The sequence below is a fragment of the Nerophis lumbriciformis genome, linkage group LG28, assembly GCF_033978685.3.
Source record: "Nerophis lumbriciformis linkage group LG28, RoL_Nlum_v2.1, whole genome shotgun sequence".
Classification (NCBI taxonomy): domain Eukaryota; kingdom Metazoa; phylum Chordata; class Actinopteri; order Syngnathiformes; family Syngnathidae; genus Nerophis; species Nerophis lumbriciformis.
Genome location: NC_084575.2, coordinates 6,784,987 through 6,811,420, shown reverse-complemented (window position 1 = coordinate 6,811,420; position 26,434 = coordinate 6,784,987). Strand labels below are relative to the sequence as shown.

The window sequence follows — 26,434 nt, the reverse complement described above, 5'->3', positions numbered from 1 at the left end:
TGGATGACAAAAGGACTGAAAAATGCTTGTCACAAAAAAAAGACATTATATGGAATATTAATAACACAGACATCTATAGAGGCAGAAAATAAGTATAATAAATATAAAAAGAAGCTAATTGGTATACTAGGAACATGTAAGAAGGAATACTACAGACAATTATTAAAGAAGAACAGAAACAACATGAGAGCAACATGGGGCATCCTAAATAGCATCATTAAAAATGCTGCTAAGAAAGATTACCCCCAGTACTTTCTACATGGAAATACAAAAAATGACAATATGAACCAAATAGTTGAACGTTTTAATGATTACTTTGTTGATATTGGAAACAATGTGGAACAAAGATTTCCAAATGCAGATGATGGATCAGTTGAGGACTTGAGTGGGCTCATAGACAGAAATCCCAATTCCATGTTTCTTAAGAACGTGACAAAAGAAGAAATTATCAAAATTGTAAAACATTGTAAATCCAAGACCTCAACCGACTGTCATGGAATAGATATGGTAACCATAAAAAAGGTTATAGAAGACATTTCAGAACCTCTGACATATATCAGCAACGTATCATTTCTAATCGGCAAATTCCCTGACAAAATGAAAATTGCAAAAGTCGTACCAATTTCTAAGAATGGAGACATACACCAGTTTACTAACTACACACCAGTTTCATTACTTCCACCATTCTCCAAAATCATGGAAAAACTATTCAATAGCTGATTAGATTTATTTATCAACAAAAGTGGGACGCTGGTGGAGAACCAATATGGACTCCCAGCAAATATCTCAACATCTGGTCAACATATGTACAAACCCGGTTTCCATATGAGTTGGGAAATTGTGTTAGATGTAAATATAAACGGAATACAATGATTTGCAAATCTTTTTCAACCCATATTCAGTTGAATATGCTACATAGACAACATATTTGATGTTCAAACTCATAAAAAAAAATGTTCTTGCAAATAATCATTAACTTTAGAATTTGATGCCAGCAACACGTGACAAAGAAGTTGGGAAAGGTGGCACTAAATACTGATAAAGTTGAGGAATGCTCATCAAACACTTATTTGGAACATCCCACAGGTGTGCAGGCAAATTGGGAACAGGTGGGTGCCATGATTGGGTATAAAAGTAGATTCCATGAAATGCTCAGTCATTCACAAACAAGGATGGGGCGAGTGTCACCACTCTGTCAACAAATGCGTGCGCAAATTGTTGAACAGTTTAAGAAAAACCTTTCTCAACCAGCTATTGCAAGGAATTTAGGAATTTCACCATCTACGGTCCGTAATATCATCAAAGGGCTCAGAGAATCTGGAGAAATCACTGCACGTAAGCAGCTAAGCCCGTGACCTTCGATCCCAAAGGCTGTACTGCATCAACAAGCGACATCAGTGTGTAAAGGATATCACCACATGGGCTCAGGAACACTTCAGAAACCCACTGTCAGTAACTACAGTTGGTCGCTACATCTGTAAGTGCAAGTTAAAACTCTCCTATGCAAGGCTAAAAACCATTTATCAACAACACCCAGAAATGTATTGTATTGTATGCATGCATGTCTGATGTATCATGTTGTATGCATGCATGTGTGATGTATCATGTTGTATGCATGCATGTGTGATGTATCATGTTGTATGCATGCATGTGTGATGTATCATGTTGTATGCATGCATGTGTAATGTATCATGTTGTATGCATGCATGTGTGATGTATCATGTTGTATGCATGCATGTGTGATGTATCATGTTGTTTGCATGCATGTGTGATGCATCATGTTGTATGCATGCATGTGTAATGTATCATGTTGTATGCATGCATGTGTGATGTATCATGTTGTATGCATGCATGTGTGATGTACCATGTTGTATGCATGCATGTGTGATGTATCATGTTGTATGCATGCATGTCTGATGTATCATGTTGTATGCATAAATGTGTGATGTATCATGTTGTATGCATGCATGTGTGATGAATCATGTTGTATGCATGCATATCTGATGCATCATGTTGTATGCATGCATGTGTGATGTATCATGTTGTATGCATGCATGTGTGATGTATCATGTTGTATGCATGCATGTGTGATGTATCATGTTGTATGCATGCATGTGTGATGTACCATGTTGTATGCATGCATGTGTGATGTATCATGTTGTATGCATGCATGTGTGATGTATCATGTTGTTTGCATGCATGTGTGATGCATCATGTTGTATGCATGCATGTGTAATGTATCATGTTGTATGCATGCATGTGTGATGTATCATGTTGTATGCATGCATGTGTGATGTACCATGTTGTATGCATGCATGTGTGATGTATCATGTTGTATGCATGCATGTCTGATGTATCATGTTGTATGCATAAATGTGTGATGTATCATGTTGTATGCATGCATGTGTGATGAATCATGTTGTATGCATGCATGTCTGATGCATCATGTTGTATGCATGCATGTGTGATGTATCATGTTGTATGCATGCATGTGTGATGTATCATGTTGTATGCATGCATGTGTGATGTATCATGTTGTATGCATGCATGTGTGATGTACCATGTTGTATGCATGCATGTGTGATGTATCATGTTGTATGCATGCATGTGTGATGTATGATGTTGTATGCATGCATGTCTGATGTATCATGTTGTATGCATGCATGTGTAATGTATCATGTTGTATGCATTCATGTGTGATGTATCATGTTGTATGCATGCATGTGTGATGTATCATGTTGTATGCATGCATGTGTGATGTACCATGTTGTATGCATGCATGTGTGATGTATCATGTTGTATACATGCATGTCTGATGTATCATGTTGTATGCATGCATGTGTGATGAATCATGTTGTATGCATGCATGTCTGATGCATCATGTTGTATGCATGCATGTGTGATGTATCATGTTGTATGCATGCATGTCTGATGTATCATGTTGTATGCATGCATGTGTGATGCATCATGTTGTATGCATGCATGTGTGATGTATGATGTTGTATGCATGCATTTGTGATGTATCATGTTGTATGCATGCATGTGTGATGTATCATGTTGTATGCATGAGTGTGTGATGTATCATGTTGTGTGCATGCATGTGTGATGTATCATGTTGTATGCATGCATGTGTGATGTATCATGTTGTATGCATGCATGTGTGATGTATCATGTTGTATTCATGCATGTGTGATGTACCATGTTGTATGCATGCATGTGTGATGTATCATATCGTATGCTTGCATGTTCCAAATAAACTCAACTCAACTAACACTTGGTGGACATTCAAGCCACAAAATGCAAATGGAGTATTGTTGGTGTATTTTGGATGGTTATAGAGGACCTCCCATTGGCTCCATTGCAAGTGGACTTTTATTTACATTTATGAGTTAGAATTAGGGCTGGGTGATGTATGGAATATACTGGATATATCGTGGGTTTGTCTCTGTGCGATACAGAAAATGACTATATGGTGATATTGGAGTATACGTTCTCACACAGTTGCTTTTAGCTGCAGGCATTACACTACAGGCTCTTCTCACTCTTTCTTGTCTCTCCTTCTCACAGAGACATAAAACAAGCGCACCTTCTTACATACGTCACATACTGTCACGTGTGCAACGTCATACGCTCTCACGGAGCGGCATGGTAACGTTAGCTGTGGTGCTAGTGGTAATATGAGAGAAAGAAGGTGCCAATCTGGTAACAAATGAAGGAAGAATTAATTCCCAAGACAAACAGCAGGGGGTCCATCGTCTGGCGGTGGTTTGGCTTCAAGCGGGTAGATGGTGAACAAGTATGCGGCAAAAGCGTTGCTACAAAAAGTAGCAGCACTGCTAATGTAGCATCATTTGAAAAGTCACCCGCTAGAGAATGAAGAGTGCTTGAAACTCTGCATGTCAACATCTCCGTTCGGTGCCACACCCACAAAATGTCCAAGCAACCATTTCCAGTTTAACACCATATGAAACAAATAGTCAACAATATGTGACTATTGAGTGTATGTCCTTCACATAGTGAAGGACATACACTATTTGATTTCCTATTATGCAGCTAATTTTTATTTGACACTTATTGAAATATCTTATGTGACATCATGCACAAAAGTGCACTTTATTTGTTTTAAACTATTGTAGTGGTGTTCTGTACAAAAAGTGCACTTTAATTTAGTGTTGTTTTGATGTCATCTTAGTGACATCATGCACAAAAGTGCACTAATAGCTTCTTTTAAAATGTCTCTGACAATCTTGTACTTTCTGTTTTGAAATGACATGAATGTTTGTGCCACTGCTTAATAACTGTTTAATAAATACACTTTTATTAATTGACTTAGTTGTGGTTTCCCTCTCTGCATGAAAGTTTAAAAGTAGCATATATTAATGCAGTATGAAGATGAATGTTTTAATGTAGACACAAATAATCATCATACTGCTGTGATTATATGCATCAAGTGTTCATTCAAGGCTAAGGCAAAATATCAACATATATATGGTGTATCGTGACATGGACTAAACATATCCACATATATATGGTGTATCGTGACATGGCCTAAACATATCCACATATATATGGTGTATCATGACATGGACTAAACATATCGAGATATTAATAAAAGGCCATATCGCCCAGTCCTAATTAGAATGTTTTTTTTTTTATATACATATCCACCATCATGTCTTTTATAATGATTGTGAACGATAGAAAAATTCCCCCAAAAGGTGCAGTACCCCTCTAAATTCCAATGATTAGATTTAAGACTTGAAGTGTATGAGCATGACGTGATGAAGCCTACTTGGATGAGTCTTCTAAGACAAAGTGAACAGTCCAGTTGTGATGGCTTGAATGCCCTGAGAATAAAATGATATGTGCTTACTTGGACTGTGATGAAGCTGTGAGGACTCAGGTGCTTTGTCTTCATGCTCTTCAGTCTTCACAGAGACAATAGTCAGTGGAAACTTGCTGAGCTCAGTCTCCTCCTGCCCTGGAAGAAACTCTTCCTCTTGAGTAACCCAGAGATCCTCCTCTTCTTCTTTAATGTGGGGGGGGCTGTGCATCCTCCTGCTGCTGAAGGGGACGTTCTTCTTGACGAGCGTTCATCTGTTGGACGTCCGCAAGACAACACAAACAAACTTCAGCTCAGATGTGTCAAATATTTTTTAGTCTATCAAATATAATATTCTCCAAGTGGACAGACACCACTTTGTGGTGATGTTCTTCTACACATGGAATAATCATCAGTTATTGATTATTATGAATTGTGTAATTGATCTTGTTTTCTGTATTTACATAAATTATTGATAAAAAGTAACAACTTACAGAAAACCTCCTGCTGGGATTTTAATACCGTCATGACTGCATTAAATCAGTCTGCACAGATACAAGTTTCATTGTGCTGCAGCATCGAGTGACGCCAACTCGCTCCTCCCACTACCAACCTACCAGCCAACCTTGACGTGTCACGTGCACCTCCAAAATAGTCCGACCTCACGTCAACTGTGACCAGGACTGCAGAGCTGTGATCAGTTGGCTTTACTTTTACGCGCAATATCCTCTCCTCACGGCTTCACGGTGGCAGAGGGGTTAGTGCGTCTGCCTCACAATACGAAGGTCCTGAGTAGTCTTGGGTTCAATCCCGGGCTCGGTATCTTTCTGTGGGGAGTTTGCATGTCCTCCCCGTGACTGCGTGGGTTCCCTCCGGGTATTCCGGCTTCCTCCCACTTCCAAAGACATGCACCTGGGGATAAGTTGATTGGCAACACTAAATTGGCCCTAGTGTGTGGATGTGAGTGTGAATGTTGTCTGTCTATCTGTGTTGGCCCTGCGATGAGGTGGCGACTTGTCCAGGGTGTACCCCGCCTTCCGCCCGATTGTAGCTGAGATAGGCTCCAGCGCCCCCCGCGACCCCAAAGGGAATGAGCGGTAGAAAATGGATGGATCCTCTCCTCATTCTTCCTTCTGCGAAAGCAACATTCTTAAACCCAACAAAAAACAAACAGAAGTGCAGCGAAGCACGTGTAACAAGTGCCAGCGAGTGTGGCCGTGCGATAGTATGTTGGTTGAACCTCACTCACACCTTAAGAAATGTGCTGGCGTGAGAATATATATACACTATATTGCCAAAAGTATTTGGCCATTCATCCAAATGATGACAATCAGGTGTCCTAATCACTTATAAAACCAAGCACTTAGGCATGGAGACTGTTTTTACAAACATTTTGTGAAAGAATGGGCCGCTCTCAGTGATTTCCAGCGTGGAACTGTCATAGGATGCCACCTGTGCAACAAATCCAGTCGTGAAATTTCCTCGCTCCTAAATATTCCAAAGTCAACTGTCGGCTTTATTATAAGAAAAGTGAAGAGTTTGGGAACAACAGCAACTCAGCCACCAAGTGGTAGGCCACGTAAACTGATAGAGAGGTCAGCATAGTGCAAAGACTCTCTGCACAGTCAGTTGCTACAGAGCTCCAAACTTCATGTGACCTTCTAATTAGCCCACGTACAGAACGCAGAGAGCTTCATGGAATGGCTTTCCATGGCCGAGTAGCTGCATCTAAGCCATACATCACTAAGTCCAATGCAAAGCGTGGGATGCAGTGGTGTAAAGCATGTCACCACTGGACTCTAGAACAGTGGAGACGCCTGGACTGATGAATCACGCTTTTCCATCTGGCAACCTGATGGGCCAGTCTGGGTTTGGAGGTTGCCAGGAGAACGCTACATTTCGGACTGCATTGTGCCGGGTGTGGAATTTGGTGGAGGAGGAATTATGGTGTGGGGTTGGTTTTTCAGGAGTTGGGCTTGGCCCCTTAGTTCCAGTGAAAGGAACTTTTAATGCTCCAGGATACCAAAACATTTTGGACAATTCCATGGGATGGCACTTCAAGTTCTTATGTGAGTAAAGGCAGGTGGCAAAATACTTTTGGAAAGATAGTGTATATATATACATATATATATTTTTTTGAGAATATTTGGATACCTCATGATTCGATTACAAACAAAATATTGATGCATGTTCAATTTGTGTACAGTATATTAAAGCCATTTTTAATATTTAACATGTATTTCATTAAATATTTACTTACATATATAATATATATATAATCACTTACAATTGTGCAAATTGTGTATTCGTAATAACAAGCATCAGTTGATTGAATTTCCATGATATGTCCGCCCGAACTATATTATATTTAATGGGCAGCACGGTGGGAGAGGGGTTAGTGCGTCTGCCTCACAATACGAAGGTCCTGAGTAGTCTTGGGTTCAATCCCGGGCTCGGGATCTTTCTGTGTGGAGTTTGCATGTTCTCCCCGTGACTGCGTGGGTTCCCTCCGGCTACTCCGGCTTCCTCCCACTCCAAAGACATGCACCTGGGGATAGGTTGATTGGCAACACTAAAATTGGCCCTAGTGTGTGAATGTGAGTGTGAATGTTGTCTGTCTATCTGTGTTGGCCCTGTGATGAGGTGGCGACTTGTCCAGGGTGTACCCCGCCTTCCGCCCGATTGTAGCTGAGATAGGCTCCAGCGCCCCCCGCGACCCCAAAGGGAATAAGCGGTAGAAAATGGATGGATGGATGGATGTCCGCCCGAATGTAGCTGAGATAGGCCCCCACCCCCTCCCGCAACCCCAAAAAAGGGACAAGCGGTAGGAAAATGGATGGATGGATGTTATCAAGGTAATAGAAGCGCGTGCAAACAACATAATTTGTATTTATTGCTAATAAAGTTAGCACCAACACAAAGTAGACTACTGCAATGTATGTGTAATACATTATATTACACTGTCATAATAATAATAATTTTAATGTTTATCCTGTAAAGCGTCTTTGAGTACACTGAAAAGTGCTATATCAAATAAAATGTTTTATTATTATTATTATTATACCATGTGACTTATTCCAGACTTAAATTACGAGATGTTCATTCCTTTCTATTAACAAATATTTAATGATGTTAAGCGTGACTGTACTATACAGCAAAAAAACAGTTAAGGTATTAAATAAGTCAATATAATTGTCATAGAGAACATATAAAATACACTCCTCAGACGCTCGCATTTGCTACAAAGGCCTGCTAGCTGGCTAACGCTAGCACGTTAGCTTCGAACAACATATCAGGTAAATAATATAAACATATATAATGTATATTACCTCATAAGCCGCATGTACAAGAGAGGAGTGGAATATATTCTTCTTATTGTTACACCAGCAACTCTTAAATGGCACTTTCTGTTGTTCTGTGGCTGGGCGAAGGAAGTGTGCACCACTCACTATTGTCCCAGTGAAACACGTGTTTGGACAACATTTGATCCGCGGTTGAGAACACCTCGATGACGTCACACAGGAGGAAGAACAAAACAAGATGGCGTCTGACGGAGAATACCTTGTTTTGGTTATTATGGTTTCTTGGTCTTAATTACAACGTCCATGTGCACATGTATGTCGTTTAACAGAGTAAACGTCCTTATTAATTGTTTGTATGCGGATACATTAGTCTGAGTGCACTTTGACCTGCTAGCCTAGCCTGCTGCTTAGCTTAGCTTGTTAGCTGCTAACAAAGAGAGGCGGAAGTGATCGACACATCAAAGCAGAGATCCAATGTAAGTGTAAAGTGTTATTATTGTGTGAACATGTCTACATTAAGTAGAGATCCAATGTAAGTGTAAAGTGTTATTATTGTGTGAACATGTCTACATTAAGTAGAGATCCAATGTAAGTGTAAAGTGTTATTATTGTGTGAGCATGTCTACATTAAGTAGAGATCCAATGTAAGTGTAAAGTGTTATTATTGTGTGAGCATGTCTACATTAAGCAGAGATCCAATGTAAGTGTAAAGTGTTATTATTGTGTGAACATGTCTACATTAAGTAGAGATCCAATGTAAGTGTAAAGTGTTATTATTGTGTGAACATGTCTACATTAAGTAGAGATCCAATGTAAGTGTAAAGTGTTATTATTGTGTGAACATGTCTACATTAAGCAGAGATCCAATGTAAGTGTAAAGTGTTATTATTGTGTGAACATGTCTACATTAAGCAGAGATCCAATGTAAGTGTAAAGTGTTATTATTGTGTGAACATGTCTACATTAAGCAGAGATCCAATGTAAGTGTAAAGTGTTATTATTGTGTGAACATGTCTACATTAAGTAGAGATCCAATGTAAGTGTAAAGTGTTATTATTGTGTGAACATGTCTACATTAAGTAGAGATCCAATGTAAGTGTAAAGTGTTATTATTGTGTGAACATGTCTACATTACAAATGATGTGAGTGTTGGTGAATCAGCGACTAGCTGCTGCCGTTGAAGAAATATTTGTAATGTTAGGAAGAAACAAAAAACAATAGTAGAGTATGAGGAGGAACTTTGTCCAAAAAAAGAGAAGAAGGAGCGACAACATCAACTACTGGACGCTTTTTTCAAGAAACATCAAGTTGTGTTACAAATCCATCCATCCAGCCATCCATTTTCTTCTGCTTAACCGAGGTCGGGTCACGGGGGCAGCAGCCTAAGCAGCGAAGCCCAGACTTTCCTTTCCCCAGCCGCTTCCTCCAGCTCTTCCCGGGGGATCCCGAGGCGTTCCCAGGCGTTCCCAGGCCAGCCGGGAGACATAGTCATAGTCTTCCCCGTGGCCTCCTACCGGTCGGACGTGCCCATAACACCTCCCTAGGGAGGCGTTCGGGTGGCATCCTGACCAGATGCCCTTACCACCTCATCTGGCTCTTCTCGATGTGGAGGAGCAGCGGCTTTACTTTGAGCTCCTCCTGGATGACAGAGCTTCTCACCCTATCTCTAAGGGAGAGCCCCACCACCCGGCGGAGGAAACTCATTTCGGCCGCTTGTACCCGTGATCTTGTCCTTTCGGTCATAACCCAAAGCTCATGACCATAGGTGAGGATGGGAACGTAGATCGACCGGTAAAATGAGAGCTTTGCTTTCCGGCTCAGCTCCTTCTTCACCACAACGGATTGATACAGCGTCCGCATTACTGAAGACGCCGCACCGATCCGCCTGTCGATCTCACCATCCACTCTTCCCTTACTCGTGAAGTAGACTTCGAGGAACTTGTACTCCTCCACTTGGGGCAGGGTCTCCTCCCCAACCCGGAGATGGCACTCCACCCTTTTCCGGGCGAGAACCTTGGACTCAGACTTGGAGGTGCTGATTCTCATCCCAGTCGCTTCACACTCGGCTGCGAACCGATCCAGTGAGAGCTGAAGATTCTGGTCAGATGAAGCCATCAGGACCACATCATCTGCAAAAAGCAGAGACCTAATCCTGCAGCCACCAAACCAGATCCCCTCAACGCCTTGACTGCGCCTAGAAATTATGTCCATAAAAGTTATGAACAGAATCGGTGCCTTGGCGTGTCCAACCCTGACTGGAAACGTGTCCGACTTATTGCCGGCAATGCGGACCAAGCTCTGACACTGATCGTACAGGGAGCGGACCACCACAATCAGACAGTCCGATACCCCATACTCTCTGAGCACTCCCCACAGGACGTCCCGAGGGAATGCCTTCTCCAAGTCCACAAAGCACATGTAGACTGGTTGGGCAACCTCCCATGCACCCTCAAGGACCCTGCCGAGAGTATAGACCCGGTCCACAGTTCCATGACCAGGATGAAAACCACACTGTTCCTCCTGAATCCGAGGTTCAACTATCCGGCGTAAACTCCTCTCCAGTACACCTGAATAGACCTTACCGGGAAGGCTGAGGATGCTTATACATATTGACACAAATATAAGAAAAACACTAACCTTATGACGGATGCTTTTGCAATTGTTCGATTTGATCTTTCACAACACCTAGTGGCCACAATAATTCATTAGTCAAGCTCATGGCGTAGAAAGTTGAACGATGCGGACAGGTTTGTTACTGGATACTTTCTATCCGACTTCTGTTTTGGAGACTTAGTGTACGTATTAAGCAACTAAATTATTTTGATATGCTTAAATGTGCTGTTTTAGCTTAGCTGTTGTGTAGCTGCTAGCTCCTACAGCAGGTGTGTCCAAAGTGCAGCCCATAGCTATGTTTTTAACCGACAACAGGGAGTGTTGAAAATGTGGTATTTGCGTGTCGGTCCAATCAGCGGCAGCTACGCCCTGTTTCGTCATTGGACCTAAGTCTTTGGCTTGGTAGGCGGGACAGAGAGCAAGGGAACAATGTGGGACAGCAATGGTGTCCATCTCATACCATGCTAGTTGTTGCAATGAAAGGTCAACATGATCAGCCACACCCCGACTTCCAACATATATAGGAGTCTAAGGCCTCCTGGTATGAGTCGTCTGACTGGTGATCATAACAGGTGGCGGTACATACGGACGCAGCTCAGTCAGCCAGGGCTTTCACTGATAGAACAGTTGGAGCAGTCCTCGTCCTTGACTCCTTCCCGGGAGGAGGTGTACCCAGTAGATGCCGGCCATTGCTGGTACTTCAGGCTGTGGAACGAGCACGAGCATGGAGGAGCCTTTGTAGTGGTGTCGCAGCTTGGTGGTCGTGCCGTCAGGTAACACCAGGAAGGTTCCTTCTGTGCGATATTGACTGCTGCTTTTTTCTCCCTGGACTCTGACTTCATATCTGGTGTTGTCCTTCAGACCTGGGCCAAGAAGCCACGTAAACCGTGGCAAGAATGTGGGCGATAAGAGTGTATGTGCGTGGGCATGAACTTGCACCCAGTTTCAACTGGAACTCAGGACATATGATTAGTTGCACGGCCTATTCTAATCTATATTACACATTTCTTAATCACTTTATCCTTCATTATCTTAATTATATCCCAACTTTAGCTACTTGTAAAAATGAGTGACTTATTCTAGTCCATTTGTAAATAAATAGTTTTCCTAAATTATAGTCTCCTCACTTTAACCAGACAGTCATTAGGACAAAAGACCCTGCGAGGACTTTGCCCTTTAAAAGGGAAATCCCGAAAAAGGACAGTAATAAGATAAATTCATCACATTTGCTATGAGGCATTTTATTATTAATGTATTTTGTTCTTGTTACTTGGGGCGGTATAGCTCGGTTGGTAGGGTGGCCGTGCCAGCAACTTGAGGGTTCCAGGTTCGATCCCAGCTTCTGCCATCGTAGCTGTTGTGTCCTTGGGCAAGACATTTTACTCACCTGCTCCCAGTTAACATTGGTTTAAATGTAACTTAGGTATTGGGTTTCACTATGTAAAGCGCTTTGAGTCACTAGAGAAAAGCGCTATATAAATATAATTCACTTCACATGATATGTTTTTGTTCTGTTTTCTCATTTCAAGGGGAACTGCACTTTTTGGAATCATTCACAGTCCCTTTGTAAGTTAAAGTTCAGGTCCCAACGGTAGTCCCACACTAGGTGTGGTGAAATGATCCTCTGCATTCGACCCATCCCCAAGTTCACCCCCTGGGAGGTGAGGGCAGCGGAGGCCGCGCTCGGGAATCATTTGGTGATTTAACCCCCAACCCTTGATGCTGAGTGCCAAGCAAGGAGGCAATGGGTCCCATTTTTATAGTCTTTGGTATGACTCGGCCGGGATTTGAACTCCCGACTTTCCAGTGTCAAGGCAGACACTCTAACCACAAGGCCACTGAGCAGGTCGATGGTTAATGCATCCTCAATAGAAAATAAACCTTCGCAAAAGTTAGCTAACAATTGAGTCATTAGTAGCCGCTCTATTCTGCCTATAAAGTGCTCTAAATAACATCCTAAAACCTTCATCAACATTTTAAATACACACTGTACATATATACAGTATGTAATGTAGTAATATTCTTAATAACATGTCATATTTACATATCTTGCTTATTTTAAGCATACAATGTCTGCTCTCACTGGGATGCCGACTGATGGGATGTTCATATCTTCCCGTTTAGATGAAGAATTAAACCTCACAAAGGGTTAAAAAAGGGTGGGTGCAAAAGAGCATATTTTCGTGTCTTTCTTGCCATCTTCAGGTCTAAGTTGGATGTCAAAGTTGACCAAGTTCTCGGTTTATGTCCACAACCTTCACCATATAAATGAGAGGCATGATTTATAATCTAGAATTAGCTTTCACCATCTTAGAGGCGAGAAAGCAGCTCAGTATGTCAATATAGCAGCATAAGCTAGTTATTTCTGTGATCAATGCGCCGCTAAAAGTAGGTCCTTAACGTTAGCGCTTATAATAACAATATCGCTAATACTTGGTTATTATTCAGGTCACAGGCCACTCCAGGACTTTCAAATGCTTCTTACGGAGCCACTCCTTCGTTGCCCGGGCGGTGTGTTTGGGATCATTGTCATGCTGGAAGACCCAGCCACGTTTCATCTTCAAAGCTCTCACTGATGGAAGGAGGTTTTGGCTCAAAATCTCACGATGCATGGCCCCATTCATCCTTTCCTTAACACGGATCAGTCGGCCTGTCCCCTTAGCAGAAAAACATCCCCAAAGCATGATGTTTCCACCCCCATGCTTCACAGTAGGTATGGTGTTCTTGGGATGCAACTCAGTATTCTTCTTCCTCCAAACACAACGAGTTGAGTTTATACCAAAAAGTTCTATTTTGGTTTCATCTGACCACATGACATTCTCCCAATCCTCTGCTGTATCATCCATGTGCTCTCTGGCAAACTTCAGACGGGCCTGGACATGCACTGGCTTAAGCAGGGGGACACGTCTGGCACTGCAGGATTTGATTCCCTGTCGGCGTAGTGTGTTACTGATGGTAACCTTTGTTACTTTGGTCCCAGCTCTCTGCAGGTCATTCAACAGGTCCCCCTGTGTGGTTCTGGGATTTTTGCTCACCGTTCTCATGATCATTTTGACCCCACGGGATGAGATCTTGCATGGAGCCCCAGATCGAGGGAGATTATCAGCGGTCTTGTACGTCTTCCATTTTCTGATAATTGCTCCCACAGTTGATGTTTTCACACCAAGCTGCTTGCCTATTGTAGATTCACTCTTCACAGTCTGGTGCAGGTCTACAATTCTTTTCCTGGTGTCCTTCGACAGCTCTTTGGTCTTGGCCATAGTGGAGTTTGGAGTCTGACTGTTTGAGGCTGTGGACAAGTGTCTTATACAGATAACGAGTTCAAACAGGTTTATTAATTAATACAGGTAGCGAGTGGAGGACAGAAGAGCTTCTTAAAGAAGAAGTTACAGGTCTGTGAGAGCCAGAGGTCTTCCTTGTTTGAAGTGACCAAATACTTATTTTCCACCATAATTTACAAATAAATTCTGTAAAATTCCTACAATGTGAATTCCTGGATTTTTTTTCACATTCTGTCTTTCACAGTTGAAGTGTACCTATGATGAAAATTACAGACCTCTGTCATCATTTTAAGTGGGAGAACTTGCACAATCGGTGGCTGACTACCGTATTTTCCGCACTATAAGGCGCACCTAAAAACCACAATTTTTCTCAAAAGCTGACAGTGCGCCTAATAACCCGGTGCGCTTTATTACGATTCATTTTCATAAAGTTTCGGTCTCGCAACTTCGGTAAACAGCCGCCATCTTTTTTCCCCGGTAGAACAGGAAGCGCTTCTTCTTCTACGCAAGCAACCGCCAAGGAAAGCACCCGCCCCCATAGAACAGGAAGCGCTTCACCCGCCCCCATAGAACAGGAAGCGCTTCACCCGCCCCCGGAAGAAGAAGAAAAAACGCGCGGATATCACCGTACGTTTCATTTCCTGTTTACATCTGTAAAGACCACAAAATGGCTCCTACTAAACGATCCGGTTCATAAAAAGACGCAATCTCTCCATCCGCACACGGATTACTACCGTATTTCACAGCAACTGAACCGCACTGTGGAACGGGAGCACGTACGGTGAATATTCGCTCCACAGGGAATGAGAAGTCATCCTTCACTGTGGTTCTAGCTTGCCATGCTAACTTCCACTCATGGTGATATTCAAAAGGAAGACCTTGCCAAAAGAGACCTTTCCAGCCGGCGTCATCATAAAAGCTAACTCGAAGGGATGGATGGATGAAGAAAAGATGAGCGAGTGGTTAAGGGAAGTTTACGCGAAGAGGCCGGGTGGCTTTTTTCACACAGCTCCGAAGGCGAACACACCTTCACTAAGACGGGCAGACAGCCTCGGACGACATACGCCAACATTTGCCAGTGGATCGTAAATGCTTGGGCAGATATTTCGGTCACAACTGTGGTCCGAGCTTTCCGGAAGGCAGGATTCACAGAACAACAGCGACACTGACTCCCGATGACTTCTACGAGACGGAACCGGCCATTTTGGATCCCACGCTTGCGCAACTTTTCAATTCGGACACCGAAGACGAAGAATTCGAAGGATTTACGAATGAAGAATAACTTCAGAAGGTGAGCGCTATGTTTATTTTGTGTGTTGTGACATTAACGTTCGAGCAACATTATGTTACTATTGCTCTACACCATTTTGAATTTTACTATGTTTGTGATTGCACATTTGCGTACATTTTGGGACAGAGTTGTTAGAACGCTGGTTTTCAATATATTATTAAAGTTTGACTGAACTATCTGACTGTTTTTTTGACATTCACTTTAGCGCAGCGTTTTTTTGACATTCACTTTAGCGCAGCGTAGGCGCGCTTTTAGTCCGGGGCGGCTTATTGGTGGACAAAATTATGAAATATGTAATTCATAGAAGGTGCGGCTAATAATCCGGTGCGCCTTATAGTGCGGAAAATACGGTAAATACTTTTTTGCCCCACTGTATATAAAATGAAAACTAAATAAGATAAGGCTCAGACTTGGTTTCCTAACAAAACTTTTCTACATATAAAGTGCAACATTAAACTGCTTCAAGTTGTTGCTCAGATTAAATAAAATGACAAAACTTTTCTTCTCCATACAAAAAGTGCAACATTAAACAGTTTCAAGTCAACTCATCCTCAGATTAACTTTTCTTTTCCCCCCTCAGCCTTTAACCCTGGTGACTTTTACTCAATCTTCATGTTTTTTGCCAGAAAAATCAGTTTATCCACATTGTGTGCAGAAAGAGCAGACCTGCTTGCAGTTACAATGTCTCCAGCTGTGGAAAATACCCTTTCGCTGGGCACGGAGGTAGCAGGTATGGCGAGGTAGTGCCTGGCTAACTTGGCAGTAAGGGGATATATATGGGCTCATTGTTTTTCCACCATAGAAGTGGGTCAAAATATAGATTTTAATGCAATATAGTCTTAAAACTGCTGCTATAAAAACACCAACGGCATTCGTTATTGCTTTAGCCCTGCATGACTTGCCGAGGAGAGGCTGCTTGAATGTGGTGGTAGCTGTGTTTGTTCGTCTTTCTCTTCGTTGAAGCAATGTTATCCATTGTTGTATCGCACCGCGAAGCCGGAGTGTTCCCAAACGGGAGATCTTAATGAGGAAAGAGGGTCTTCCAGCTCTGGCTTTTACATGTTGTAGTAGCCCGGTCGCTGCTAGCATGCCGTGTGTTGTGCCTCGGTGTGCATTGTTTACACAACGTGCGGTGTGCTACTTAATATGTTCCTGTGGAAACTCGTTCGGTACACCTCCGAACCAAACCGAACCCCCCGTACCGAAACGGTTCAATACAAATACACTTACTGTTACACCCTTAATACACACACATCTGAAGAATATAAAAAATAAATATATTTGGTGGGCCAAACAAAATGACTCGGCGAACCAATGTTTGGTATGGGCGATATGACCTAAAATCTATATCCTAATAACAATATATGTCACCATATATCATTTGGTATATGATTGATAATAGAAGAATGTCACAACTGGTTACAAAGGCTCCTAATTTGGCAGCTGACATATGCAGTAACATATTGTGTCATTTCTAATTGTATTATTTTGTCCAAACAATTATTATTAATGTACTTGTTTATTTACTGTTAATATCTGGTTACTTTCTTTGAGAAAATAATACTGGAAATGATGTAATATTTTACTGCATATTTCAGCAACTAAATTAGGAGCCTGTGTAGCCTGTTTTAAAATGGTTCTATTAGTAATTCTATATGAAATAATATATCACAAAATCAATTTTAAACCATATCGTCTATCCATAGTAAAAAGTCCTGTCGTCCTGGTTTGTTTTTATTTTCCTGTGAATAATGTTGTAAAGAGCAGCGTGTTTGTGCGTCACTGAGATTTCAAGACAGTTCATACGATAACTTGTTTTTCCTAAGTGCATGTAAAAGTACTGAATGCATTGTGTGACTGAACAGAGATGGTGTGTTTGTCTTGCAGACGTCTGTGAAGAACATCTTCATCCTGAGCAACAGCAGTGGAGCTTCAGGATGCGGACGGAGGAGCCACAGCCCTCCCACATTAAGAAGGAAGAGGAATACTCACTCATCACCCATTTTAAAGAGGAAGGGGAGGACCCACTGACCCCTCACATTAAAGAGGAAGAGGAGGAACACAACATCAGTCAGCAGGGAGAGCATCTTGAAGGACTGGAGGAGGTTGATGTCACCAAGATGCCAGTGACTGGTGTCCCTGTGAAGAGTGAAGATGATGAGGTCAAAGGTGAAAGTGAGGAGAAGAGAGAGGCGGAGCCTCCAAGCAGCAGCTCAACACAACACATGACAACAGAAGCTGATGGAGACCACTGTGGAGGATCACAAGCAGACAAGATCTTAGCTCCACTATCAGATAGTGAGAACACAACGTCACACTCTCCTGACACTGATGATGAACACTCTAAAGATGATGCAACATGTCACACTGACAACACTCACTTCACATGTTCTCACTGTCACAAAACTTTTAAATACCATAGTGATCTGAAAACACACACAAGAAGACACACTGGAGAAAAACCTTTTTCTTCTTCATTCTGTGGTAAAGGTTTCACACAAAGGCAATCTTTGAAAATACACATGAGAGCACACACTGGTGAAAAACCCTTTTCCTGTTCAACCTGTGGTAAAGGTTTTACACATAGTCAACATTTGAAAGTACACATGAGAATACACACTGGTGAAAAACCTTTTTCCTGTTCAACTTGTGGTAAAGGTTTTACACAAAGTCAGAGTTTGAAAAGACACAAGAGAACACACACAGGTGAAAAACCTTTTATCTGTTCAATCTGTAGTAAAGGTTTTAGACAAAGTCAATATTTGAAAGTACACATGAGAACACACACTGGTGAAAAACCTTCTTCCTGTTTAATCTGTGGTAAAGGTTTTACACAAAGTCAATCTTTGAAAGAACACATGAGAACACACACTAGTGAAAAAAACTTTTCCTGTTCAACTTGTGGTAAAGGTTTTACACAAAGTCAACATTTGAAAAGACACATGAGAACACACACTGGAGAGGAAGTGTTGAGTTGCAGTGTGTGTGGTGAAAGATTGTCTTCTAAGTACCAGTGTAAGAAACACAAGTGTGCTGGTGAGAACAGCAGCAGCAAATGAAACTGCAGGATTTGAAATAAACTGTCAAGACTTTAATGTTGACTTTCTAACAACATCAGCACATATAACATGTGTGACATCATTGTTGTTTGTGTAACTATCTTGTTAATATGCTTCTACGTTTTTTTTTTAACGTTGATGTTCCAGGTAATCTTATTTTCAGTGAAGGTTTAGGATAGCCAAATATAAGCTTTGGCTTAGCCTATTCCTTTTTCGGTCATGCTTTTTCTTTTCTTTTCTTTTCCTTTTGTGTGTAAATGTGTATGATTGTTATAAATGTATAGTCTGTCACACACAATGGTTAATGGTTGATGGTTGATTCTATGACCGAAATAAACTTATTTCATTCATTCATTCATTTATAGATTAGATAGTTTGAAATATGGATGTATTACATAAATATAATTCACTTCACTTGGGTATAAATATAGTAATAAACGATTGGTAACTGAGGAAACTAATTGTTGAAGCTTTGGATTGGAATTGTTTCCTATTGTTTTATGTAGAGCTTCAGTCGTTCAACAGTCCGGGGTCTCCGCTGTCGTATTTTACGCTTCATAATGCGCAACACATTTTTGATGGGATACAGGTCTGGACTGCAGGCGGACCAGGAAAGTACCCGCACTCTTTTTTTATGAAGCCATGCTGTTGTAGCACATGCTGAATGTGGCTTGGCATTGTCTTGCTGAAATAAGCAGGGGCGTCCATGAAAAAGACGGCGCTTAGATGGCAGCATATATATATATATATATATATATATATATATATATATATATATATATATATATATATATATATATAACTTGGATTTCTATAGCACTTTTCTAAGTACCCAAAGTCGCTTTACATGTAGAATCCATCATTCGTTCACACCTGGTGGTGGTAAGCTACTTTCATAGCCACAGCTGCCCTGGGGTAGACTGACGGAAGCGTGGCTGCAATTTGCGCCAACGGCCCCTCCGACCACCACCTATCATTCATCATTCAATTCACCGGTGTGAGTGGCACCGGGTGCAAAGGGTGAAGTGTCCCGCCCAAGGACACAACGGCAGCGATTTTTGGATGGTAAGAGGCGGGGAGCGAACCTGCAACCCTCAGGTTTCCGGCACGGTTGCTCTACCCACTACGCCATGCCGCCCCAAAAAGCATATGTTGTTCCAAAACCTGTATGTACCTTCCAGCAATAATGGTGCCTTCACAGATGTGTAAGTTACCCATGCCTTGGGCACTAATGCACCCCCATACCATCACACATGCTGCCTTTTCAACTCTGCGTCGATAACAGTTAGGATGGTTTGCTTCCCCTTTGGTCTGGATGACACGATGTCGAATATTTCCAAAAACAATTTGAAATGTGGACTCGTCAGACCACAGAACACTTTTCCACTTTGCATGAGTCCATCTTAGATGATCTCGGGCCCAGAGAAGCCAGCGGCGTTTCTGGATGTTGTTGATAAATGGCTTTCGCTTTGCATAGTAGAGCTTTAACTTGCAACTACAGATGTAGCGACCAACTGTATTTAGTGACAGTGGTTTTCTGAAGTGTTCCTGAGCCCATGTGGTGATATCCTTTAGAGATTGATGTCAATTTTTGATACAGTGCCGTCTGAAGGATCGAAGGTCACGGTCGTTCAATGTTGGTTTCCGGCCATGTCGCTTACGTGGAGTGATTTCTCCAGATTCTCTGAACCTTTTGATGATATTATGGACTCTAGATGTTGAAATCCCTACATTTCTTGCAATTGCACTTTGAGAAATGTTGTTCTTAAACTGTTTGACTATTTGCTCACGCAGTTGTGGACAAAGGGGTGTACCTCGCCCCATCCTTTCTTGTGATAGACTGACCATTTTTTGGGAAGCTGTTTTTATACCCAATCATGGCACCCACCTGTTCCCAATTAGCCTGCACACCTGTGGGATGTTCCAAATAAGTGTTTGATGAGCATTCCTCAACTTTATCAGTATTTATTGCCACCTTTCCCAACTTCTTTGTCACGTGTTGCTGGCATCAAATTCTAAAGTTAATGATTATTTGCAAAAAAAAAAAAAAGTTTATGAGTTTGAACATCAAATATGTTGTCTTTGTAGCATATTCAACTGAATATGGGTTGAAAATGGTTTGCAAATCATTGTATTCCGTTTATATTTATATCTAACACAATTTCCCAAATCATATGGAAACGGGGTTTGTAAAAAAAATGTCCACTTGCAATGGAGCCAATGGGAGGTCCTCTATAACCATCCAAAAAGTGCCAACAATACTCCATTTGCATTTAGTGGTTTGAATACCAACAAAGTATTAATGATGTTGTTATTATAAGTGCTAACGCAGACAAACTATTTATAGCTTGTGTGTCTATGTTGACATCACCGGCTGGTGAGCTCCTTCCTCGCCTCGGTGCTGGTGAAAGATTATTCCAGATCATGAATTATGCCTCTCACCTGGATAGTAGAAGGATGAAGATGTACTTTGACAAGTTGGTACCGTTTGACAGCCAATTTAGACAATGGCGAACGACACAAAAAGATGCTTGGTTTCACCCCTCTCTTCTGTGCGACGATTATGAATCATTGTTTATCTAAATGGGAATATAACAAGATTATATCAGTCTGTGTCATAGTCACAGCAGACTTTGTACAGTAGGTGATGTTTTTTGTTTGTTTGTTGGCTCTCATGAATTCTGTAGTGTGTAATATTCAGTAATCTTGTTAAAAAAAACAAAAAACTTTGTGATGTGTTTTTGAAATTAATGCGCTAATGAGCAACAATATGTAAATACATATATACCTACACTTTCTGACAGTCGCTTCCGGATGCGTCATTTTGGGGGCGGTCTTATTTACGTGGCTCACCTTCGACAGCGTCTTCTCCCCGTCATCTTTGTTGTAGCGGTGTAGCGTGCAAGGACCGGATTGGAAGAAGTGTCAAAAGATGGAGCTAACTGTTTTAATGACATTCCGACTTTACTTCAATCAACAACGGAGCAGCATCTCCTCATCCGTGGCTCACTAGTGCAACAACAACATTGGAAATGTGTCCCGTGAAAAAGCGTCTGACCGGAAGTCTCTAATAACTAAAGTTCCTTGGGTGAATAATGTAAACTCACTACACCGGTTTGTTTTAGAGCTTTACTGACATCATTTTACACTACTTTATATTAGAAATGGCAACAGCAGAGGGTGAATATCCCATAACAAGAAGATAGGGAAAAAGAAGAAGCTTATCGATTATGGCATCGGCATGGACGTGCGCAAATTTCCAGGACTTCTGCAGATCCCAAATACACATCAGCAGGTACCAGAAGGTAAGAAAAGTTGGTTTTGCATAATATTGCGAAACAAAACGCCAGATAATATGTCTGCTAATGGGTGCCATTTTGTGGTCCTTATACACACATCATAGTAAAACTTGTATCTCTGACTACGGTAGCCATAATGGTCCGACAATCCATCAAGCGGTGCGGCTTTTAAAGTCGTACTAAAACATTTTGACAGATTTTTGTGTGTGTAATGTTCTTTATTTTCAATGGAACATAAAAAGTTTTGTTGTTTAATGGCGTCATATTGCAGTCTACAGGTATCTCTTATGTGTGACTACCATCTACTGGTCACACTTATCATTACACCTTGTACTAAATAAAATTGCTTCGAGGTCGGAAAGCACAACCAGAATTATGCCGCACATTAGGCGCACCGGACTATAAGGCGCACTGTCGAGTTTTGAGAAAATGAAAGTATCTTAAGTGCGCTTTATATTCTGAAAAATACGGTACATGAACAAAGTGAGCCTTTTGTCAGTCATTTTCAATCTTTGTTTCGGTTACTTGCAATTCTCCTCCACACGTTTTCCTGTGTGCAGTAGTGTTAGTAGTGTTAGTGTTCATGTTGGAGATGGAACTAGTCATTTTAATACAACGCTGAATTTTAATGTACACATTGCTTTGAAACTGTAGGAGAATGATTTTTATTCAAGTCCTCGTATCAGCTGGTATTTGACACATGCCCCCATATGTCTGCCGGGGGATATGCCTGTTGTATGATTCTTTCATTTTGGGCCTTTTAGAATCAGCATGTCTTTGTCTATTTGTGTCAAGAAGGTGAAATTAGGTCTGAAAACCTTTTGACAAGTGGACTTCATGTCCATTAGGTATTTTCAAAGTGTAGAATACCATCCGCCTTAAACAGAATATTCTACTTTGAAAGTAAACTGGATCATTTATTTTGTGTTTATGCATGACTTCTTGTCCCACACGAGCAGATTTTAGCTCAATTGAACCGTCTTGTTGTGTCGACCACTAAATATAGAAGTCAGGCGGTGGAAACTGACATGTTGACTTCAAAACAATAAATGGAACGAGTCTGTCGCCGTGGCGCCGCTATTCCACATCCAGTGGAAATCCCCGGTTACACTTACAAACGTTGCTTGGCGAGATAAATTACGTAACCATACTTGGGGTTCAAGCAGGCCCGGCCCTAACCAATCTGGCACCCTAGGCAAGATTTTAGGTGGTGCCCCCCCACATCGGCAGTGAAGTGTATATACTCACAAGAACCCGAATAGCTTTGTCTTTGACCTTTTTTTTTTACTTACAACTATACCTAATATATAAGGGGTGGAAAAGTGACTATTACCTGCAGGGCAAACATTAGCTAACCAGAAGGCAATAACAATGTAAACAAAAAACACCTGCTTGAGAGAGACCTAATACAAACATTTATATGCACGTACAACACTTAGAACTTTTAGCATATCAGTATGTGGAATTAAATTATGGAATAGATTAAGTAAAAAAGTTAAAAATTGTACTGATATGATCCAATTTAAGAGGTTGTTCAAAATAATAGTGCTTACAGAGTACAAAGAAGAAGAATTATGAGAAATACTTTCAACCTTATTGAAAATAAGATATTCTTCATCTCAGTATGTTAATAATGACTGAATTAACTAATTAATTACATATTACAAAACTGTTGTATACTAACTCATAGATGTTATTTTATTATATAAAAAGGTCAGTAAATGATTCTATATATTTGTAAACGCTTTGAAGTGGGAAAGGGGTAGGATTAAATAAGCTTTGCTTCTTCCTACTCCTTTTCGGGCATGATGTAAAATGAAATGATATGAAATTGTGTGATGTATTATGATGTAAGTGTGTTCATGTTCCAAATAAACTAAAGAAAGAAAGAAGTGTCCCTGAGGAATGTAAGGTGGGAGTACTGTAATTACCTAACGTTACATTATTATTTTCCATAACAATTTAGCCCCCTCCACAATTAACCCGACGTTAAAACAGAACTAGCTATTTATTGATTAGCAATTGCCGAATCATGTAACATTAGCTTAATGCTAAAAAGCCAGGTTACTATCACATTCTGTAACAGACAAATAATTTCATGTAGGCTAACGTTACCTACCTGCTACCTCTGTCTTTTCTCGTTTCTCCTCCTCTTCTTTTCTCTTTTTTCTTCCCTGGGCACCTGACAGTTTTGGCATCTTGTGTTGATTTTTTGATGTGGGGAGGTCCAAAAAGAGTCACGATGCGGGAAGGGAGGGTGCGCACCGTGCCTATTAAATAGGCTTTACTTTGCATTTTAATTAACGTGGGATTATTTTTTGTATTTAGAAATAATAGTACCAACTTTTTTTCTTTTTTTTTTTTCTCCCAACATTTGTGGCACTGGCGTGGCGCCCCCTGATGGACGGCGCCCTTAGCATTTGCCTATACGGCCTATGCCACGGGCCGGCCCTGCTTGACTCGGACTTGAGGGCAAAGACTTGAGACTTACTTGTGACTTGCAAAACAATGACTTGGTCCCACCTCTGGTAGTATGGCCGTAAGCCGAAGAAAGATGTAAAAACAACCTTTTTAAATGAAACTCTTACAGACGGGGTAAGAGACAATTGTTATTTATCTTAGAGCCTGGCGCGCATGCGTACACTAATGTGCTTTTTCTGGCTGTATGAGGTGCAGCTCTCCATCCATTGTCTACCGCTTGTCTCTTTTGGGGTGGCAGGGGGTGCTGGAGCCTATCCCAGCTGCATTCAGATGCCACCTCATCACAGCTCTCAACACTACTTTATGCTTAGGGACCGTCAATAAATCACTATTGTCTCGAAAAATGTATATCTGCTACATCAAAACACTGATTCATCTAAAAGAAGGTAAACAATTAGTCATACCTCCTTATTGTGCATGCCCATTATTTCATAATTTTAAAATTATATTCATGTTTAATATAAAAAAATAAGGATATTTTCCCAATAGTCTGAATGTCATGCAACTTAGTAACCTAATTCCACTTATTAGTCATGCTAACCTTTTAGTGTAACGCACACCCTTTTATTTTAAAATAGGGTTTTATTTAAAAAAAAGTTTTTTAATAAAGATCATGTGCGTGATGATATTTCTTATACAGATAATTAGCAGCATTTTTATGAGCTCCAAATGAGAGTCAAGTTGGTTTTATGTTGGATAGTCGTAGTTGTTGCGGGAACTAAAAATGAAACCATGGTTTTCAATATTACAAATGTATATAAAATCCAATTAAACTTACATTTTAAAACAAAAAGGTGTGAAACACAATAGAGAAAACACTTCAAATATCAAGTGATTTTGGGATTTTAGGTCATATGACCAGGAATCTATTGAAAATAAACATTTGTTTTTAATATCAAAATGTTTTTGATCCTATTTTAAAATAAAAGGTTAGCACGACTAATATAAAGTGGAATTTGGTTACTAAGTTGCATGATGACATGGAGTTGTTTACATTAAAAAATATTTAAATTATAAAATCAGGAACGATATTAAAAATGTAGGACTATTTATTTGACCTCCTTTTAGATGAATCAGTGTTTTGATGTAGCAGATATACATCTTCGAAGACAATAGTAATTTATTGACGGTCCCTAAGCATAAAGTAGTGTTGAGAGCGGCACCTCTCCTGCAATCTCCCCGCAGCATGAGAGAGCAGTGTGGGCACAGTGAGGGGGAGCTTCCGCTGGAGCTCCGGAGGCAAATATCCACCGTGAAAGCAACTTGACCGCCGTAGCAAAGGAAGACAATCACACAGACAGAAAAGGCACATTAGTGTACGCATGCGCGCCAGGCTCTTAGATAAATAACAATTGTCTCCCATCCCGTCTGTAAGAGTTCCATTTAAAAAGGTTGGTTTTACCTCGTCTTTCGGCTTACGGCCATACTACCCTGAACACGCCCGATCTCGTCCGATCTCGGAAGCTAAGCAGGGTCGGGCCTGGTTAGTACTTGGATGGGAGACCGCCTGGGAATACCAGGTGCTGTAAGCTTTTACACTCACGCCAGAGGGCGCTACAAAGTGCTGAGACTACAGCTGTTGTGATTCATGTATTGCTTTAATTGCAACTATTCCAAAATAAGGGAATATATTCGGTTATTATATTACAATTCCATTTAATATTTACAACTACAGTTGAAAGTACAAACCTTTACAATATGATTTAAAACACAAATACCAACTAGAGCAATATTTAGATTGATTTAAAAATAATGGTGTGGTCTTTTGCAGTCAGTCAACCTCGCCCACGCCTCCTACCACTCCGTCCTGCATGAAGCTGAGGAGCCACGACTCGTCTCGCTCTGATCAGCCAACTTATCATTTAAAGGGGTCATATAAGCTACTGTTTATTTACCAAAATAAGTTGTATGTTTTTGTTTTTGAAAATGTAAAACTTTATTTTTATTTTCAGAATGTTGAAATAGTTGTACTGGGGGTGGGGGGGAAAGAGCTGGTTACTTGTTTCTCTCGCGAGATCTGGAAAAGAGCTGGTTTCTACTTGTTTTGTCTCGCGAGATCTGGAAAAGAGCTGGTTAATTGTTTCTCTCGCGAGATCTGACAAGACTGCGCGCGAAGCAAACACGGCGAGGATAAAGCAAGATGGCGTCTGACGGTGAAGACGTTATTGCAGTCGTCACAGTTCAGTGTTCTTAATCTGTGCGTCCATGTACACATATATGTCCTTTATTACACTCTATTAAATAGAGTAACATCGTTAATAACTGTTTGCATCCGGTTATATTAGT

The 26,434-nt window shown here is 41.0% G+C and overlaps 2 protein-coding genes and 1 non-coding gene across 3 annotated transcripts in view; 2 read left to right on the top strand and 1 right to left on the bottom strand.

The window, feature by feature from the left end:
• Nucleotides 1-26,434, bottom strand: part of LOC133570664 (uncharacterized) — a 192,068-nt gene that overhangs the window by 3,129 nt on the left and 162,505 nt on the right. Inside the window, exon 2 of the mRNA XM_061923353.2 lies at nucleotides 4,874-5,097. Within this exon, the coding sequence (XP_061779337.1) occupies nucleotides 4,874-5,054 (181 nt within the window). The 5' untranslated portion in view covers nucleotides 5,055-5,097. The remainder of the gene's footprint in view (nucleotides 1-4,873; nucleotides 5,098-26,434) is intronic.
• LOC140680183 (uncharacterized) overlaps nucleotides 11,227-26,434 on the top strand; it is a 91,727-nt gene continuing 76,519 nt past the window's right edge. Inside the window, exons 1-3 of the mRNA XM_072916566.1 lie at nucleotides 11,227-11,494; nucleotides 15,965-16,039; nucleotides 17,197-17,663. Coding sequence (XP_072772667.1) covers nucleotides 11,227-11,494; nucleotides 15,965-16,039; nucleotides 17,197-17,663 — 810 coding nt within the window. The remainder of the gene's footprint in view (nucleotides 11,495-15,964; nucleotides 16,040-17,196; nucleotides 17,664-26,434) is intronic.
• Nucleotides 25,562-25,680, top strand: LOC133571337 (5S ribosomal RNA). Its single transcript, XR_009810428.1, has one exon. It is a non-coding gene; the product is annotated as a 5S ribosomal RNA (ribosomal RNA).